The 21,945-nt window shown below is 36.3% G+C and overlaps 1 protein-coding gene across 2 annotated transcripts in view; it reads left to right on the top strand.

Annotated features, from left to right (window-relative positions):
• Positions 1-404: 404 nt before the first annotated feature.
• pcdh11 (protocadherin 11) overlaps positions 405-21,945 on the top strand; it is a 218,459-nt gene continuing 196,918 nt past the window's right edge. For both annotated transcript variants that reach the window (XM_051650158.1, XM_051650159.1), the window contains exons 1-3: positions 405-675; positions 7,558-8,139; positions 15,821-18,307. In XM_051650158.1, coding sequence (XP_051506118.1) covers positions 7,600-8,139; positions 15,821-18,307 — 3,027 coding nt within the window. In that variant the 5' untranslated portion in view covers positions 405-675; positions 7,558-7,599. The remainder of the gene's footprint in view (positions 676-7,557; positions 8,140-15,820; positions 18,308-21,945) is intronic.

Genomic DNA, 21,945 nt, shown 5'->3' with positions numbered 1-21,945 from the left:
AAGTGATGCTGTACCTATAGGCACAATTTCCACCTGCTCCGTTGGGGAACGCAAACACTGACAGTCCAAAACAGATATTTTGCTCTCTATCACTCTGCTAAACCAGGGGATGACATTAAAGAACGTGTTTGAGGATGTTTTCGATGATTTACAAGTACTTTCGCTGTGTTAATTAAATTCACTTGACGCTCAGAGAGAGAGAGAGAGAGAGAGAGAGAGAGAGAGAGAGAGAGAACGAGAACTTCACTAAAACAGTTTATGTGCATACGAGGAGAGTCCCTAGGGTTTCAAATGATTACTGTATTAGTGAATTGAAATAAGAAATACTGCACATTGACAGACCCATTTTTTTTTTTTTTTTTTTTTTTTGGAGAGCCACTGTCTCTATCTCCGTGTGTCGGATTCAAGCAGTGCTAAAAGCGAGACATCTGAGAAGGAATTACAACGTCTCTTCGAAAAGTCATTCACAAATGTTTTTCGCTGTTCGCGCTCTCGGACTTTTGCTCGGACATGGAGCATTTTCTTTAGCTGGATACCGACTGGTCAGTACTGCGTTAAGCTGTTTGATTCTCGGATTTTCTTCTGTCTGCTTCATGGCACTTCATCTCCTCCAGCAGTGATGCCGCTACGTGACGGGAATTGAGAGTTCTTTCAATATTCACCGAGAAATCCGGGGTAAGACTCATCTTCTTTTATGCTCATTTAATGAATCTCTTTTATTATTTTTATCTTAAAAGAAAAAACTATAGAATGCGTGCACTCCGTAACTTCATTAAACCGAGCCGGTTAGTGCTTGCTTACTTTAATGTCTTTACATTACAACAGGAATTACGTTAAATAAAGACTTGCATGCCCGCGTGCACTGTTTGAGGAAACAATACGCTAAATTCGAAGGGCATTTGCGTGCAAAAGTCCGTGTTATTATCACCCTTGAATATAACGGGTTTCGCAGCTGAGGGAAATACATACAATACAATGACAATTAAATACATTTTAATTGACATAATACATAATGTGTACAGCCCGGCTTCCTCGCGGTCATTCCGTTTGAAGATGCGCAGTCTAGTTTGTCAGTTTCGATCATGACTTGGCTTTATTACACAAAGTCTGAAGACACAAACAACATTAGTCTGATTTTAAGCAAAGGTAAAGTACTGAGAGAACGTGTACTGCCAACACTTGAATCATAACTGCATAGCAACTGTTCGAAACCTGTGCATGCGATCTAACAACTTATGAAGCGTTCTCCTGAAAAACACCCCGCCATAGGATTTGTGTTTTGTAATTATCTAGAAATTAAAAAAAAAAAAAAAAAAGAGAGAGAGAGAGAGAGAGAGAGAAAATATTCTATAGTATCCGCTAGGGCAATTAGCATATGTTACTTTAAAAAGCTGTATCCAGCTCTAGAGAGAGAAGCACCTCAGAAGATGAGGTCGGTGGATGCACGAGGCTTATCCATGATGCGTCAATGTGAGTCGTTAACAGAAACACTTTGTTTTAAACAATACTGATCCTTTCATTTACACAAAATACCGTGGTAACACCAGAATACCATAGCTTCTACAGTTATTGTTACTACTATAAAACGATGGTAACTTGATATTAGTCACCACCATAAAGAAATACATAAAAAGGAAAATAAATTAAAATAACAGAAATATTCTGAAAGCTTCTTGTACTGTTCTGTGATCCCATATATAATTATTGTTATTGTTATTTTTTTTTTTTTTTTTTTACAGTAGGCCTAGTCTTACTGCAGTAATTATGGTATTTTGGTAGAAACTATTGTTGCAATGGCACATTTCTATTTGGGTAACTGCCCCAATTCAGTCAGTCTTGTACAATGGTGAGCGCAGTGTAGACTTAGTCTATTCTGCTCACTTTGTTCACATTCTGTCACTAATTTAATCAACGGAAGACCTTTGAAGACAGGTATAAGTGTCAAATCTGATTAGCTTCCCATCTAGATTGTTATAGGGGGAAGGGTTAAACAGTTGTTTCATAGCTTTCAGGCAAAGTTATGTTGCTATTTTTCATTTTCACGCAAGTCTCTGATGGTTGAGTAACACTTAGATGAGGAACAATTCAACAGGCCTTTCACTTAACTCATTGTTTGTACTATTTTTACCAGTCATCACAGCTCTTCATGAAGTGTGGAAAGTACTGAGCCCCAAGAGTGGATACTGAAATAATGTTGTGAAAATTTTTATCAGAACAAAAGGGAAAAATGGCCTGCTTTTCACATGAAAATTTAATAGTACCACTTTAATTTTCTTCCACATGTAACACTTCCGTCGGCCTGTATTCTGTATTCACTTATTCGTTCTATGCATTTCCAAATATATTATTGAAATAACAAACAATAAGCCTGATCGTTCACAGTGAAGTGAATAAATTGCCTAAATTACATCATGCACTGCTTATGAAATACTTTAAAGGGATGTCATCCAGCATGAAAGTGTAAGATGCATTCATAAACTTAGAATGTCACAAAACACTTGTTATTGTAATACTGTTGTATTACAAAAGCTTTGCCAATTGATTATAACCACCTGGGGAAAGTCTTTTTAAGGTTTTGATGAACATTTCTATATTATTTTATAAGCCACCGATATTGTCATTGATGAGGAAAAACAATTGCTTTGAGTGAAGAACTTACTATACAAACCAAAGTCTCCGTAAAATGATAGCAATTTTACAATTATCCTCATCAAGATAAAAAAGTGAATATTCATAAATATTAAACTAAAAAATAAATAAATAAATAAAATAAATAAATATTGAAATACTAAAAAAATACTGTAATGCCAAATACTAAAACTGCACTGCAGTACTGGTCACGGTGGTTAACACGATGACACATTTTGATGTGGTGCTGGTTTATTTAATATTTTGAGTAAGAGTTTGCCTTCCGACTGTGCAATCATTATACTTGGAATATTTGAATATTTGATGACTTAACTACAGTATATTGTTTTATTTTGACCACATTATTACCACTCCAGTGCCCTTTATTGTCAGTTTATTTATTTATTTATCTTGCATTGAAATAAAAATTGTGCTTGACCACCTACTTTAAATAAAAATAAAGTAATTAACATTGATTTGAATATTTGAACTGTTTACAGGCTTTTCCATTGTCTTTTAGAGCAAAACTCAAGATTGTTGAACTGAAGATGCATATTTTAGAGTTATGGAAACAAATTGTGTTTTGAATCATGTTCTTAAAAATATGTAGATACTTCATATGAAAACTTCACTATTATAACATGACAACATAAAAAAAGTGGAAATAGGACAAAAGAGAGATTCAGGCCCATGATACATTTTATCCTTTAAATTTCTAAAATCCCCTTGTGTTTGTATGTGTTTTTCATTTATAAATTATGGAAATAATACATTTATTTATTTGAAGGGGTAAGAGGGAAGATGAAGGTTGCATCATAGGCCAAGTACCAGTTTTTATGATTTTCTGTTCCTTGGACTTTAGATTTAGGGTCTCACTGGCATGTTATGCATTTTGCAATGTTTGTCCATATAAAATCAATTTGGGAGAATGATATATCAACAACTTACATGTTGTTCCACTGAAAGTGCCCACTATAAATTGCCTAATGTTGGTCTAAGGAATTAAATCAAACTTTTACTATGATTATTTATGGTTTAAATTAGCAAAACAGAATATCTTGACCATGATTAATGGCGCACCATTTTATGTAAACAAAAACACTCTCTTTCCCCCCAGGGTAAAGTTAGCCATAAGTTATTTTGTCATCGGGCTGTATGAAAACTTATTGATAAATGGCAGACATGACTGTTTGGATGCATAATCTTTGCTGACAGACATAAATCGACTCCATCGCATTCACTACATCTGTTTATCCATTTAGTTTGGCAACCTTTTTGGAATGTTAATACCCCTCTATTGATCATTCAATTGATCATTGGTGTAGTCGCCCTTAAAGGTACTCTGCGTATTTGCAAGGCTCTTAAAAATCAATATGATCCTAACTTTATGCAAGGCATCTTTAGAGTAGAGGAGCACTGCTGTCTGGCCTGTTCAGGTATGTTCAAGTGAAAAATTAACATAACATTATGATAATGCAGTATAAGAACAACAACAATATTGATAGAAATAACAATATATTTAATAATAATTCCATATGTTTTTCATTACAATTCATTCATTACTGCTCATTTGATGTTTGCAAAAGGTTTATTCATGATACATATAAGCTGAATTAAGTATTAAAGGCATGTACTCTGTAGATGAGAAGGGTGACATCCTGACTACACAGGAAGGACAGCAGGTAGGCTGGCGAACAGCTGGCATGGGGGCGATTGGTCTCAAGCTGCTGATGACAGTAGGTGAAGGGCATATTCAAGCAAGACATCGAAATGTCAAAGAATCACACACATGCAGGGTTCCTTAAAACTGATAAAGAGACAGATGCTTGACTTCTGATAAGAATGAGTTAAATGACATGCTTAAGGCAGTTGTCCCAGTTTAACTTCCATAAGCTACTTTAATCGTTATTTGAAATGTCATTTTGCTTTAATTACCGTTCTTATTAAATTTGATCATTTTAATCTGATGCAAACTGTATGGATTTAACACCTCGGCTGCATTCAGTCGCTGTTCATTCATACAGACAGACAGCGCTAACTTGCAGTTGACATGTAAAATAATTTTCCTCCTTGACAGCTCAGCTCAAAATCAAAAACAGGCAGGCCTGTCTATCACATTGTCATGTAAAACGTTCCTAAGCCTGTGTGCTTCACACTCCTGGCTCCAGAGGGAAGGATGGCTTTTGCATGCTTTGTGGAAACCATGGTCCGCTGCTCAGAATAGATCAGTGAAACCCAGTGCAAGCAGAGAGGAAGTCTCAGTTATACCCGCGAGCACAATTTTCCTGGCTAATTCTCTCTATTCACTCAAAAAAACTGGAAGTTTTCGAAGATTGCGAAAGTTCAAACTGAAAGCTTTGAAAATCTATCTAGAGTATAGTTTGAAAGACTCATTCCCTGGAGTACATCTGAAAATGGCTCCGCAAGTTTGTGCAACAACATAAACTGTCCTAAATATGGGGAGGAGTGACATGCAGGCCCCCGTGTGGAATTGTCTAATCCCAGCACCATGTCCCTGGGTAGCCGAGCTCCAAACAAAATGCCAGACATCACTTACTGTGAGCTGGAGCTTATACAGTGTACACTATTTGCTTCTATTTTAGGTTATACAGGTTCATCAGGGTTCATTCTCACTGGGATGATGCAGTTTGGTTGTTGACAGTGAGCACATTATCTAAACTTCCGTTGACAATGGAGATGCAACACAATATAGAGAACGGAAGTCACACTTATTACTTGTTAAAAGGCCTATTCGAGTCACACTTAATGAAACTTGCAGTTATTTAGATGTAGATCATCTTTTCATCTTTTATTCAATGCTCTGCAATGCACTCCTTAGCTAGTCAGTCCTCTTCATTATGAATTGTTGGATACAGCCTTGGACTCTTTCAAGCTTATCAGAGTACAGTAGGTGAATAGTAATTGGTTCGCTCTCGCCGACTAAAACTTGTGCAATCTTCAAAAGCTAAGCAAAGCAAGTAATTTTTTTTTTCACTATTTTTCTTTTTTTTTTTTTTTTCAAAGGACAACATAACAGTCTGTGAACATGTGCAGATAGTAAGCTGGCCATTGATCACTGTCATGTAAATATTGTGAGTGGTGCTCGTCCACCCAACAAACCTTTAATAAGTCCCTGCAGTCCAGCCTAAGACTGCTCACTGAGAAAAACCGAACATTCTCTGACAGCAGAGACTCCAGCAAGCACTGTATGCACTTGTAAAACGGCTAAGAAATTGGCCTTCAGCTCTGTATGTGTGAATCTCCAAGCTACATGATCATGTATCACTGCTATGTTCTGCTTTGGGCATATGTTTAAGTAAAACTTATTAGTTAAGATCACCATTACTTTGATTTAAATTAAAGGTGAACTCAGTTTATGTTTTTAGATGTGGATAAGGACACTACAGAGCTCATAGCATATTCAAATAGAAATAACACTGCATGGAGAAGTCTGTAAACTAACAATACCCAAAGTCTGGAAGTCTTAAGCATTTCCCCCACCAGTTTTCAGTGACCTAGTTGAATAGATGGCACATCGTGAAAGCCTCTGCCCTCAGGCTACTTTTATTTATATAATGCCCTGACAGGATTTGTGTGGCCATCGAGCAAGTTGGCAACAAACGCTGAAATGCTGATTCATAAATCATGTCTTGGTGCTTTTGAATTATGACTTTGTTCGATTCTTCTGAAGGATACTGACAATCATTTGGGGCTGAACTTGAAATCATAAAACTCCTATTTATACTAAAATTATATGCTGGCTTCGCAAAATATCTACTTGTATCTACAAGTATCTGTCTACTTGTATGATAAGTCTGACAGCATGTGCTGTATTGTGTTTTACCAATGGAGCGATAAGGGTTCAAATCATCTGAAGAGTCTCTCTAATACAAATATTTACTGTATTTAGTAGCATTTTAAATATATATATGGACATATCATATAGCAAGTAGATATTTTGTCTACTTCAGTAGTCCAGAAAGTAGGAGTTTTATGATTTAAATCAAAGTAATGGTAATTAATTGGATCTTAACTTAGTTTTACTTAAACTTCTGCCCAAGTTTGGACAATTTTTTTTCTGTTCAAAGCAGGGATATGAAATTTACAGCTTTACAGCAAATTAATTATTCGGATATAGCTTGTTACTATAGTAACAGAGAAAAAATACTGCTCATTGTGAAATGTTTCTGAAATAGGATATCCTGGAGATATTCTTAACAATAAATCACCATTTGTCAACCCATTAATGTGTAATTTGTACATGCCATGAGGATGTTAAAAAAACAAAAACAAAGAAGAACGTAGCAGTGATACATGATCATGTAGCTTGGAGATTCAAACATCAAAAATTCATCACAGAGGAAGAAAAGGGTTTAAATCATCTGAAGAGTCTCGCTAATACAAATATTTTCTGTATTTAGTAGCATTTTAAATATATACTGTATAAGTTCTGTTGATTAGTAAAGCGACCTGAACTTGTACCCTTCCTTTTCCCATTGAGTAAACAAGTAATGAAGAAAACAGAAGGTTAATGTATTTAACAATCATTTTTTCTTGCTTGTTAAAGGATAGTTCGCCCAAAAATAATTTACTCACCCTCATGTTGTTCCAAAGCCACATGGCTTTTTTTCTTCTCCAAGGAACACAAAAGGAGATGTTAGGTAGAATGTTCGGTCTCAGTCACCATTCACTTTTATTGTATGGAAAAAAGATGGAAATGAATGGTGACTGAGACTAACAGTTGAATATATGAGTTCATATGAGTTTGAAGAACAATGTGGGTGAGTAAATTTAATTTTTGAGTGAACTATCCTTTTAAGTTGCTAAAGATTTAAAGAACCAACAAATGATGTGGTAAAAACATATTTGTAGCTAAATTATGGTGAATATAATCCTCTTTCTCGTTTCTCTCCTATCTTCTTGTTCCAGACCTTGCAGATCTTTGAAGACAGTGCACCACCTACTCTGAGTATGGACTTGGCAAGTGAGGCCCAATTTCTGGTGGTTTTACTCACCTACCTGTTCTTGATGTGCCGGGCTCAAGAGAAGGACTATACGGTAAAAGAAGAGCAACCGGAGAATGTGCGCATCGGAAACCTGCGCAAAGACCTCAACTTGAACCTCGATCCAGACATTAAACTGTCTTCTGCGCTGCAGTTTAAACCAGTCTACAAGACCGGTGATGTGCCTTTGGTGAAGGTAGAAGCAAGCACGGGAGAGATTTTCACCACATCCAACCGTATTGACCGTGAGAAGCTCTGTTCTGGAGTCTTCAACGAGAAGCGGTGTTATTATGAAATCGAGGTCGCCGTGCTACCTGATGAGATTTTCCGACTGGTCAAGATCCGTTTCCTTATCGAAGACATCAATGACAATGCCCCGCTGTACCAATCTACGGTCATCAACATCTCTATTCCTGAAAACACAGCCATCAACAGCCGCTACCCTGTTCCCTCTGCATTTGACCCTGATATAGGAATCAATGGGATTCAGCACTATGAGCTTGTCAAGGTGAGTTCAACGCTCAGCTTTTGATTTATGATTTGACATTGTCATTTAATGGGCCCTTAATGTTTAGAATAAAAAATAGCACAATAAGCAATGAAAATTTGGTTTTGTTTAAGGTAAGTTGTTAATTTCACCAAGATGGATATGAACAATTTGCAGAATAGGACTTTCTTTGACTAATTGATGTCTTATGAGAAACTAGCGTAATATCCTCAGTGGCTTAATATGGTGTGCTTAAACTAGAAAGTATGATAATGGTATTCACTCACACATTAAATTATTTACAGTGGCTAATATATTGCGTGTGAATTTTTATTTAGCATATTTTACTCTATATTTGCTATACATTTTTATCAGAGGGCCATTCACCACATAGTTGGTAAGAAAGACTGTCTCACTAAGTATATTAACTGTCTGGGCTGTCAGTCACAATATAGAAGATTACAGTGTAACAGCTAAGTGAACGATCAAGTATTCAGTAAGGTTGCCCTGTATTTTAATTAAAATTCAAATACAGTGTGAAATTCCAATACAGTGTGAAACAATGAACCCAAGAATGTCATTAAAGTGTGAATGAGTAATTTGAATCTTTTCTTTTGAGAATTAGCAGAATCTTTGCTTTCCATGTCTGATTAAGTTACCAATTTGCATTTTTAAAGAGCTGCTCTCTGCCAAGGCCTTTTTGCTGCAGCACTCTCAATTGCTTGTGCTTGGAAAATGACCAGTGGAATGCCACATAAAATTACGAATTAATATGTACATTCAGATGATATCATTTATTCTTCATTGGCAAGGTTTGTGTTTCTTTTTTATGAATCATACATGTGAGTTTGCTGGGGGTAGATCTAAGTAAACACAAATGGAAAGGGAGAATATATTTTCTCCTCTAAAGTTGTCGAAAGCATCCCACGAGTAGCATCTGGCTGTGAATCCATCTCTTGAACTGTGTTTGTATGGTCCTAGAAGAGTACGAATCTCTGAAGCTCCCACACAGTAATGATTTAGACTGGCTCACCCTCAGCATGGAGCTACATGATTAGCATTGTTGGCCACAGCTGCTGCGCACATAGTAAGAGACTCTGCTCTGAAAGAGCTCTGATAGCAATCTCTCTTCTGCTCTTTACTCATTCAAGTCATGTCCCCTAAGGAGGAAGCCCTCTCTTATGACACAGAGGGCCGTTATTGCCTACTCTGGTTTTAATTGCGGTGCCATATTAATTGTTCCATCAGCATTAGTGTTGCTATGTCACCTGGAACGATGCACAGAAGCACCCCTGGACACTATCAAGGTCAGCCTACAGAAAGTAATACCATGCATGGTTGGAGGAGTGCTTTCCATTAGAAGAGATTTTATCACTTAAAGAGAACCTCTTTACAAGTCCTATATGGGGGCACGTGGATCGGATCAGGCTCATGGGATGAGAATATTGACTTTTCTGTTGCGGGTTCCACCCAACTCATTGTTATTTTTTTACCCTACCATTTAAGCACTCTAACCTCACATTAAGAAACCAGTTCTTCTCCTTTGAAGCCATTTGTGTGTTTTTAATCACCTTGGGACTTTAAGCATTGTCATTTTATATCGGTGCTACAGTCGAAATAGAAAAAAATAAATAAAAGATCTTTCAAATGCACTTTCATTTCAGCAAAGTCTCCATTGCATTACTTATTTTGGGAGTCAAGGTCAGCATTAAAGTTGTTATCATTTATTTTTAAATAATTTATGAGTATTTTGGTTTTCTTCTGTGTCTGATACTGAGCTAATATGGAAGAGAAACTAGCTTGGCATAAATAATTTAGCAAAAAACTTTATTTTATTTTTTTAAGCTCTCACTTCACGGTTCTCAGTTATTTCAGTTCGAGGCAATTAGAAGAGCCAATCGAATAATGCATTAATGATCAAGGACTGACAAGTAACATGTCATGAGGAGCTCGTACAGTATGAATTGTGCACCAAAAAGGCTTACATTTGATTACAGACAAAGATAGCATCCTCTTTATGAACAAATTGTTACCAATGAGCTGCAGGGCTCTGCCACTTTTAGTCCAGAAAAGGTTTGTTTCCCAGGAAACCATTATATGAAATAAAGATCATAATAATGATAACAATTATCTTATGAGAGCAGGCTATCAAAGCTGATGGATACTCATTAAAACCAAATGTTTTGCTTTTTTAACACTCTTGAGAACCAGTCTGGGTAAATGTATAAAGTGCATCAACCTTGAGGTTGAGTGGCAATGGCAAACTAATTTATATTAGTGTTGTGGACAACAGTGGATGCTGGGGAAGGAGTGGAACATTTTAATCATATTGCTTCCAGTCATTTGGTTCCAGACTTCATTTGTGGCAAATTTTTGGCTTATCCTTCAGCCAGCGTTTGGACCAAAGTGACAGCTCTTGGTCTCAGGCAAATTACTGAAATCTGATCACAATCAGTGGCAAGACAATTCCAACTTCAATACAATGGTACAAGGATCTAAAATATTCAGCAGAGATTCTCAGTTGTTAATGCTGAGTTCATTCTGAGTCGTCTCTGTAGAAGGTCAACTCATTGATTCATACAGAAGATGCTTCAGCCAGTCTGCAAAGCTGAAAAACTCAGGTTGCACTATGCAGACTGAAGCCAGCTATTGAAATTCTACTGATAAAATATTGCCCTCTTTGGGTTATTTAAAATTGACATTCATTTTTGAATACATTTTTAGATTTTCTTTTGCAATGTCTCACACCTAGTAGCATCTGTTTTCAGTCTGTGACTCGTTCCAAAGAGATTCATCTCATGTGCCTCTCATAATGCTCTGTGGGTCAGTTGGTATGGAAATGTAGATTCTTATGTGCCATGAGTATTAATTTCAGACAATTGTCACTTCCCTTGGGTCTTTGGTTCATGTCCTTTTGACTCTACCTGTATTTGCCTGAAGGTAATCTGAATTCTCCAGCCTCATTTTATATGGGACAGGCCAAAAAAAAAAATAAAAATAAAAAGACAACTGATCGCTTGCATTGCTTTAACACATTTAAAAACCAGGCTCATTAGCTAGACCATGTATTGTCAGTAGCTTCCTGTGTAATTACAAGACCAATCATATATAACTGGGTCAAATAATATGAACAAAATTATTTGTTAATAATTATTTTTAACCCTTGTACTAATGCTTAAAAATAATAAATAAAATGAAGTATATAAAAATTAACTGAAATTAATAAATGAACATAATCATATAACTGTAAATGTATAAATACCATAGAAATGATATACCAGAAAAATTTTCAGGCACCTGGCAAATTCAGATTTTTTTTAATTATTTTTTTAATTTTTTATGTTAGGTTATATAATGATATTTTTTTCTTGAATATATAAATAATTGTCGTGACTGAAAAATCAAGGAACATGTTTGTCACCATATGTTGAGAATGACACAACTAGCAAAAAAGGCCTTACCATGCATTTGTTTACAGCTGTAACAAACAAACTGTAATCCCTCCTTATCGTGACCATAAAAGCAAACAGAATGGATCAGCTTTTCACAGATTTTCATGTTTAGTCTCATGTACATCCACTGCTTATGAAAGCCAGTTTTGTCAAATTGTGTTGACCATTTAAGGAAAGGGAGCTGTTCTGCATGTGATAATGGGTATAAGTTGGCATCCAAAATATTTACCCATTTTTCCATATAACTTTTCTATTTTCGATGCAAATTACTGTACTAGCAAGAGTTTAGTTCTGTGTTTTGATAAGTGCATTTTTGTATGTGTTTATAGTACTTAAAAGTAGACCGCAGATGGTCTAAGCACAAAGTGTGCCAAGAACCACCAAATTAAGATATGTTATATGCTTTTAGCCTGTACAAAGCGCACTTTGTCAACCCAACATGAATAAGTTGCTTTTTGCCATTGTAGTTGCTATGTGGCTACACGCAGCATGCCAATAAATGGTGATTTGTTTGTGCCAGACCAAATAAGTCAAGTTTACTCTTAACATGGGGAATGCATATATCGTAATCGCATTTGAAATATGTGGCTAGACAGAGTAATCTATCCCAGATTTATGTGCAGCAGGAAGCTTATCTCTTAAGAAAGTTGCTTTCTTGTTCCAGCATGAAAATGTTTTTGACTGAAGGAGCTTCAAAAAGCCTCTTTGTTTCACAAATGCGCTTGACTCACATTCAGGCACTGAGCCTTGTTTCGCTGTCTCCTCTTGCCACCCTCGGAAATATAGAATATGTGCAAGGTTGATCATTACCATGTAGCTTGATATGAAATCATAAATATTAGGGCTAGTTTCCATAGGAAGGCAATTACTTTAAACAGCCAAAGCTGGTTTCTCATGGGGATTACTTTTGTTTTCATTTTCCTCAAGCGTTGCTATTGCCTAGATTTAGCTCCTTGCTGGGAGGAAATCTTTTTTAATATTCAGGTTTTTTCCGTTCCTTTAATCTATGGTGCTTTTGCACTATATTTAAAATGAAAGCTTATATCTTTGGCTCCCTTTTCAGCTGCTTTTCTCATATATGAAGTTACTGTCTTCCATGCACTAAATCGGAGTCTTGCTAGTCAGGTAAAACAATATGTTTGTGTGCAGCAAAGCAGAGTACTCCAGAGGATAGTGTTAGAAATCTCTGTTTCCTTATTGCACTGCTATGAGATGCAATAGTGTGGCTTTGTTACTTGTATTGATTGGTGAGTTTCTATATTGAATGTTAGTTTTTGAATGTTAAGTCTCCAATTTCCAGTCAAACTGGCAAACGATTTTTACATTTTTAAGGAAACAAAGCTAAAAACAAAAGTAAGAAAACAAGCTAGTAAAGGAAGCTTGCTTTTTAAGAAGCCAGCATAGGTCAGAGAGAGAGAAAAACCACGAGGGTCAATACAAGGCTCACTGTAATAGTTCAAACAGGAATATGTGCAGTGATTTATGCTCACCCAAGTACATATGGAATGGCACAAAGTCATTTCCTCTCCACCAAACAATTTTTGATTGCTTACCACATCTTAGACTTATTTGCTTTGTAGAGGAAAACAGAGTTCAGTGCATTGCATATTGCACATATTTTACCTTTCAGGTGCTCTATGGGACTGTTTACTGTGTGAAGAGCCAATGTTTGAATTAGTGTTGTCGGTACCAAGTCTATACTAAAATAAAAAAGATTTAACAATACCATTGTTTCTGCAGTACCGGTAGTACTGAGCACCGGCTCAATCTGGTACCAGCGCGCAATCTGACTGACACACGACAGCTTTAAAATGCTCACAGGATTATTTTGAATGCGTGCTCTGTTACTCCTTTTACACTGAAATAGACAATTAATCAAATTAAAATCGTGACATGTCCTAGTGTGATTTATTAAACCGCTAAAGGCTGCAATCTTAGTGTGGAAGAGGTGTGTACTTAGCATAAATCCGACCGCTCATCCACTAGGAACTCCACAGTTACTGAGAATCATTCATGTTGTATCAGATGACAGAGCAGAGCACTTATCCATTGTGAACCACGCAGCACATGTAAAATATATATTTATGTAATAAAAATCACAGCATTTGTGCTTTAATTTCAGCTCAGCATTATTAATATTTTATTTAAAACAACAGAGTTGACCAAAGTGCTTCACAGTAATACAATTTAAAACATAACATTTCAAAATTACCACATACACAAACACCAGTAATCTAAAATACAAACACTTCAAAACTGTGTCCTACATTTCATTTGTCAGACTGAAAGGCCAGTGTAAAGAGATGAGATTTCAGATGTGACTTGAAAGTCTCTTACTGTGTCCGAAACCACGTACCGTCACATTATGTACTGTATTTGATGAAGGATGCACTTATCTGCCGTCAAAAACAGTACATTCTTTTAGGTATGCATGCAAGTAGTATGAATAGATTTCGGACATACTTCATCCGGGGACGTGGGCATTGTCTCGTGACCCGAATATATGATGTAAGAACAACAACCGCGAAAACTATCCACTCAGGTTTTAATAAATAAGCACGATTTAAGCACAGGGAACAATTATCTTGGTATATATAGCATTACAGTTGAGAAGAGCCCTCCGACTCGCGATTCACCGCTGTTCTTTTAAATCCAGAATTTTGAACGTGATGTCCCCTCAGCTCCTGAGGGATTATGGGATCGTAAAGTGTCCAGTCGATCCGCACGTCAGAATCTCACCGGAAATAGTAGGTCATCCGGGTACTTCTCGCTTACTGCTTCATGAATACTGTGGATTCAGACATACTACTCCATTGGCATACTGTTTTTGGCATACTATATAGTAGGGAGGTATGGATATTCGGACACAGCATCTGTGTCACAAACTGTTTATCTGGAAAATGAAGCTTCTGGCAAAAAATACACAACATAATAAAAGCACGTTTCAAAATATAAGCTAGAGCCCTGAAATGTAAGAAATTGTGACAGAAATATATTACAACTATATAGTAAAATGTAATATTCACTGTAATGATAATAATAATAATAATAATAATAATAATAATTAAACAATATATCACAAGACAAGTTTGGCAAAAAATACAATGACATGTTGAAAAGTTCTATTTTCACTTGTTAAAAGTTTTAAGAATGAATTGATTAGGCACCATTTTGATGATGAAATTAAATTCAACTCTAAAACATGGAGTTATTGAAAATAATAATAATAATAATAATAAGGAAAACATGATTTGGTAAAAAATAAAACAGATTTCAGGGCACTACTTAAAAACACTTAAGCAATGTATCCTTGATTGAGATACACTAAGGAAACATGAACTTCTTTTAATTTATTATTTACATTGAAAAGTTACTTTTTAAATATGCTAAACTGGTGTGTTCAATAGCACATTGTCATATTAGCATATTTATGCTGTGGTACCAAAATTGTTATCGAGAACCTTGGAAATGTGCTGGTATCGGCACCGACACCTGAAATTTTGGTACCATGACAACACTAGTTTGGAGATAAGTCTTACTTTATAAGATTATATCCCCCAGACAAGCTTTTCAAGTAAATATGACCTTATACATTCCCTCATTGAATTAAATAACTTTAAACCAATGGTTTAAAGAGCAAACATTTGTGTAAAGCCAAAATATACAACTGGCTCAAACACATCAGGGTTTTTACAATGTGATATATTATGACTTAATGGTAACGTTGTTATTACACACATTCTCACACACATTAACATACTAATAGACATAATAATTATTATTATTATTATAAATGTAATCATTTAATATAATAAAATCATAAATAGCAACAACAAAAATGATATTGTTATTATTTGTATTATGATTGTTAATAATATTATTATATATAATATTATATTGAATTGTTATTAGTATTATTATAATAATTATCATTAGTAGTAGTAATAGTAATATTAACAGTTATATATACAGTATATATATATATATATATATATATATATATATATATATATATATATATATATATATACACACACACACACAAGGTATATTAAATTATTATTATTGTTAATAATAATAGTAATAAAACTAATAATAATAATAATAAAGGAAAATTAAACAAGTACAAATATTAAGGGCATACATCCTCTTTCTTAAATTTATCTAAATACTTTAATGTAAAGATGTACTGTTCTTGGTCAGATCTACTGCAAACAGTTTACAAAACCTGCATTATCTGTATTTTTCAGAGTGTGAGCGAATTCGGCCTGGACATTATCGAGACTCCGGAGGGAGACAAATGGCCCCAACTCATAGTCCAGCAGAGCCTCGATCGGGAGACGAAGGACACCTTTGTGATGAAAATTAAAGTCGAGGATGGTGGCTCCCCTCCAAAGTCCAGCACAGCCATTCTGCAGGTGACTGTGTCAGATGTGAATGACAATCGGCCAGTGTTCAAGGACAATGAGGTGGAGGTGAATGTTCCTGAGAATGCCCCAATGGGAACATCTGTCACTCACCTTCATGCCACAGATGCTGATCTGGGATCCAATGCTCAGATTCACTTCTCCTTCAGCAACCAAATCTCCCCTGCCACCAAACGACATTTCGCTATTGACAGCACAACTGGACTGATTACTGTCAAGCAGCCACTGGACAGGGAAGTCAATCCAGTCCACAAGCTTATAGTGCTGGCCAGTGATGGAAGCTCAACCCCTTCAAGGGCTACAGTAATAGTCAATGTAACAGACATTAACGACAATGTCCCCTCTATAGATACTCGTTACATTATGAATCTAGTTAATGGGACTGTGCTGTTGTCTGAAAATGCCCCACTAAACACAAAAATTGCTCTAATAACTGTGACAGACAGAGATGCTGATCTGAATGGTAAAGTGACTTGCTACACTGATCATGATGTACCTTTCAGGCTCAAGCCAGTCTTCAATGACCAGTTCCTGTTAGAAACAGCAGCACCCTTGGATTATGAGACGACTCGTGAGTACGCAATTAGGATAGTTTCATCTGATTCAGGGAAACCTCCTTTGAACACTTCGGCAATGGTTCTCATTAAAATTAAGGATGAGAATGATAACGTCCCGGTTTTCCCTCAGCCAGAAATCCAGCTGTCCATTCCAGAAAACAATGACCCTGGCACACAGTTGATAAAAATCAGTGCCACGGATGCAGACAGTGGTTCTAATGCCCTTATCATTTATAGTCTTGGCCCAGATGCTCCTGATGGCTTTAACATAGATCAGCGGTCTGGGATCCTTTCTGTTGTCAAAAAGCTGGATAGAGAGAAACAGGAGAAGTATTCATTCACAGTCATTGCCAGGGATAATGGTCCGACCCCTCTTCAAAGCAATGTCACAGTGAAGCTAATTGTTCAAGACCAAAATGATAACAGCCCAGCTTTTACCCATCCTGAATACAACTTCTATGTACCTGAAAACCTACCTTTATATGGAACTGTGGGTTTGATCACTGTCACGGATGCTGATGCTGGTGACAATGCGGTCGTAACTCTCTCAATCATAAATGGGAAGGAGAATTTCATCATCGACCCCAAAACCGGGGTGATAAAACCAAACATAACATTTGACAGGGAGCAACAAAGCTCATACACTTTTGTTGTGAAAGCTGTGGATGCAGGTCAAATGCAAACCACCTCATATGCCAAGGTTACCATAAATGTTGTTGATGTGAACGACAATCGACCTGTGTTTGTCATTCCCTCCTCTAACTACTCCTATGATCTAGTTCCTTCGACCACCAGTCCTGGGTCGGTGGTTACCAGAGTGTTTGCCATTGACAATGACACTGGCATGAATGCTGAGCTGCAGTATAGTATTATCGGAGGGTCACTGAGAGGATTGTTTGCCATTGACAGAACCACAGGCAATATCACTCTACAGGAGAAGATTGTAGCGGCAGACCAAGGTCTCCATAGGCTGGTGGTAAAGGTCAAAGACTTAGGACAGCCTGAGTCTTTACATGCAATCGCCCTTGTTTATTTGTTTGTCAATGATACCATCTCTAATGCCACATTCATTCAAGAGCTACTACGCAAGAGCTTGGAAACTCCTTTGGACCGAAACGTTGGGGACAACGATGTGACGCCTCAAACCAATAGCTATGTAATTGTTGTTATTGCCATAATTGCTGGGACTATGACCATTATCTTGGTAATTTTTGTGACTGCTTTGGTACGCTGTCGACAGACACCAAGACACAAAGTTGTCCAGAAGAGCAAACAGAGTGGCGAGTGGGTATCACCCAACCAAGAGGGCCGGCAGATTAAAAAGAAAAAGAAGAAGAAGAAGAGATCTCCAAAAAGTTTGCTGTTGAATTTTGTAACCATTGAGGAACCTAAGTCTGATGACCCTACCCATGAGCACATCAATGGCACCTTAGATCTCCCTGTTGAACTTGAAGAGCAGACAATGGGAAAGTACAACTGGGCTACCACACCGACTACCTTTAAACCCGATAGCCCTGATTTAGCCAAGCATTACAAATCAGCTTCACCACAGCCAACATTCCAGATCAAACCAGAGACCCCTGTGGCTCCCAAGAAACATCATGTCATTCAGGAACTCCCACTGGACAACACGTTCGTGGTAGGCTGTGACTCACTCTCCAAATGTTCCTCCAGCAGCTCCGACCCATACAGTGTTTCAGAGTGCAGCTGTCAAGGGGGCTTCAAGGCACCTGGGCAAATCCACACCAGACAGGTAATTCACAACTTCCTTTTTTAACCGTCTCGCTGCTCCAGCTCCCATTTGTACCGTCCTTCTTTTAGAAAGATGTGGAATGGATGGTGGTAGCCACATGTGCTGAGTTTCAATCACACAAAGGCTCAAAAGCATTGAGATTACAGCTATGTTTGCTCTTGACTGACATGCCAAAACCATGCATGCTTGACAGAAAACCAAACAAGATAGGCAGCGTTGCATTCCACAGTCACAACTGAGCAGATGCACACTGCTGAAAACAATTGTTTCCCACAGAAATTCTTGATAGAACTCATTAGAACTAAAACTTGTAACATAGTAGGGAAAAGGCTGATTATTTTTAAGCAGAATTCAGAACTCCTTCCAAAGGAATCATTCAAAGTTGTCTCGGAGGAAAATTGCTGGCATTAATGAGAGAAAGGTTCATTTGAATACTAGTATTGTAGTCTATGGCTCCAGAGGAGATGTGCCAAATGCAAAGTACCTAATAAATAAAAGCAGGTGAGGGACATAAATGTAAATTGGTGTGGAGAGAGGTGGCCTCACTGCAGCGACAAGTCTTTTCTTGCAGAGTGGAAGACTGAGCTGTGCAATTGTAGCTCAGGGATATTAAGGTGAACACCAACAGACTTAAATAGAAGCATATTCACTAATAACTTGTAACACCATTCATTTTGTACCTATCAACTGCTTGCTTTTTAATGACCAGACAAGTAGTCTGCAGTATAGCCATTTTCTTGGGCATGTTAGAATACACAAGACTGGGGTCAGGGCTTGTAAGTTCTTTGTTGGCGTGACTCCAGAGGTCCAGATTCAAACAAGACTATCTACAAGACTGAGCATGTAGATGCTTATTTTATACAGTTTATTTTTCACTATTGAGCATGTTTAGCATTCATTCACAGTTGATCTTTTTTTTTTTTTTTTTTTTTTTTTGCATCTGTAGTAACATGTCATCCTCTCTGAGCTCCTGTACTTATTGGAGAAAATCCCCCTCTGCATTTTCCTTACAAATTACTGTATATCCACTCAAATACATTGTGTGCATCGTAATTTAAGGTGACACCCACACATAGCTGATGTTCCTTTTCCTCCATCAGGCCTTTATTTTAGAATGCAGTTAAAAGCAATGCTCTGCCATGGTGCATTATACAGAAGCCTACTTACAAAGTCAGATTATGGAAATACACATAATTCAGTGTGTGTTTGTAATTTGCCCTGCGAAGTTGTCCTTTTGGATTTTTATCGGTTCAGGTTCTGTATGTTTTGAAATATTTGTTGAATATTTTGAAACGTTGCATCGGCTTCTTGTGGAAATGTTTGTGATAACGACATAGCAAATAAGTCCAACAATCTCATTCAATTTGGCAAATTGTGCCTTGTGAAACTCTCTTTTACACACTCTATAACATTCTCACTATTCTATGCTATAGTTATGTATCTTTTTTTTGGCTTGTTAGTACTCAAAGCAAAAATATGTATCCAACTAATATCCTATGCCACATTCTTCTATAGAAATAATGCATTACAAATATGTTTTATGTATATACACTATATATACTGTGTATGTATATAGTGTGTATATATGTGTGTGTGTGTGTGTGTGTTCACTGATTACCGAAATGGTGGCCGACATAGTTAATTATTGTGCTGGAATGAAAAAAAAAAAAAAAATCTATGTAGATTGGGCACCGATTTTGCACCGAGATGATTATTCAAAGGTACTCAGAAGGCTGCTTTCTTAAATATTTTTATCAAAGAATTTTTGACATTATTATTATACATTGTCAACCAATTCTAGAAATGAACACTGAGAAAATACAATAAATAGCTAAATAAACATTAGTACTGTATGTTCAGTATCAGTCAGTTGCTGACCATTTAAATAAAGAATACATAAAAATGATAGCTAAACAAAAATCAGTCATGTATGTTTAGTATCAGTCAATGGCTGACCATTTAAATAAAGAATAAATTCAAATAAAATAATTAGCTAAGTAAACATCAGTACTGTTTAGTATCAGCCAATTACAGACCATTTAAATAAAGAATAAATAAAAATAAAATAAATAGCTAAATAAACATCAGTAGTACTGTTTAGTATCAGTCAAATGCTGACCATTTAAATAAATAATAAATTAAAATGATAGCTAAACAAAAATCAGTCCTGTATGTTTAGTATCAGTCAATGGCTGTCCATTTAAATAAAGAATAAATACAAATAAAATGAATAGCTAAATAAATATCAGTAGTACTGTTTAGTATCAGTGAAATGCTGACTATTTTAATACTGCCAATCAATAAGGGGCAGGTTGAAAAACAAGAAGATTTTTGTAAATGCAATGACTGGAATTGTTCGTTTGAAGGGGGGTACCAAACTGCGAATCCTGAACAAAACAGTTTGGTGAATGCATGTTTGCACATTAGCTTCCACTCATCTGACAAGGTTTGAAAGTAGCTACGTGGTTAGCTAGTTAGCTATAAGCACGTTGTCACGGAGAGAAAAAGATGGACGTTGTTTATTTACTTTCCAGCATTGCATCTCACCAACTAGGTAACAACATAGCGTGAAATCAACACTCAACAGACACAATCCACCACCACACCGTTGTCTGCTGAGCTTCATAAAGATGCTCTGATGCTTACCTTTCAATCTGCTATGTTACTGACTGCACTGACAAACTATAACTGGCTAACATAGCAAACAGATATGATAAACATGAGTGACATGGTTGTCAGGGACAGGGTTAACGTTATATTTGTTATAATGAAAAGGGAAAATGATGAGGTAATTATTTATTAACTTTCCAGTATGTATTTCACAAACTAGTTAGCACCTTACTTTGAAGACACCGCTTAACTCTGCACCGCTTAACTCCGCTTAACTTAACTCTGTAAACAATGGAGTTCGAGCACGCTCTGCTGGACAAATTACATTATGACACCAATTCTAAATCACCCTAGCATAGTTTTCTGCGTTATATCTTCTGAAAAACAAGTTTTCATATCTGCGCATATCGGAAAACATATACGCTGATACCAATATATCTGTGAAAGGATAATATTGTCTGATAGTCAGTCGGCCACTAATATATATATATATATATATATATATATATATATATATATATATATATATATATACACTACCGGTCAAAAGTTTTGAAACATTTACTCATTCTTTATTATTATTTTTTTCACATTTTAGAATAATAGTAAAGTCATCAAAACTATGGAATAACATAAATGGAATTATGGGAATTATGTTGTGGCTAAACAAAATCCAAAATAAATCATAACTGTGTTATATTTTAGCATCTTCAAAGTAGTCACCCTTTGCCTAGAATTTGCAGACATGTACTCTTGACATTTTCTCAACCAACTTCTTGAGGTATCACCCTGGGATGCTTTTTAAACAGTATTGAAGGAGTTCCCATCTATGTTGGGCACTTATTGGCTGCTTGTTTTTATTATTTGGTCCAAGTCATCAATTTCAAAAAAATTTTTGTCTTTTAATTAAATTTTAGTTTTATAATTTCAAACATTTAAGCATACGCCTTCAGATCAAAAGATCTTTAAGATCATGAGTAACATTTCAGTCAAGTGTTTCAAAACTTTTGACTGGTAGTGTATATATA

The sequence above is a fragment of the Myxocyprinus asiaticus genome, chromosome 22 (assembly GCF_019703515.2).
Source record: "Myxocyprinus asiaticus isolate MX2 ecotype Aquarium Trade chromosome 22, UBuf_Myxa_2, whole genome shotgun sequence".
Taxonomy (NCBI): Eukaryota; Metazoa; Chordata; class Actinopteri; order Cypriniformes; family Catostomidae; genus Myxocyprinus; species Myxocyprinus asiaticus.
Note: the sequence above shows the minus strand (reverse complement) of the source record. Positions and strands in the feature narration are given on the sequence as shown.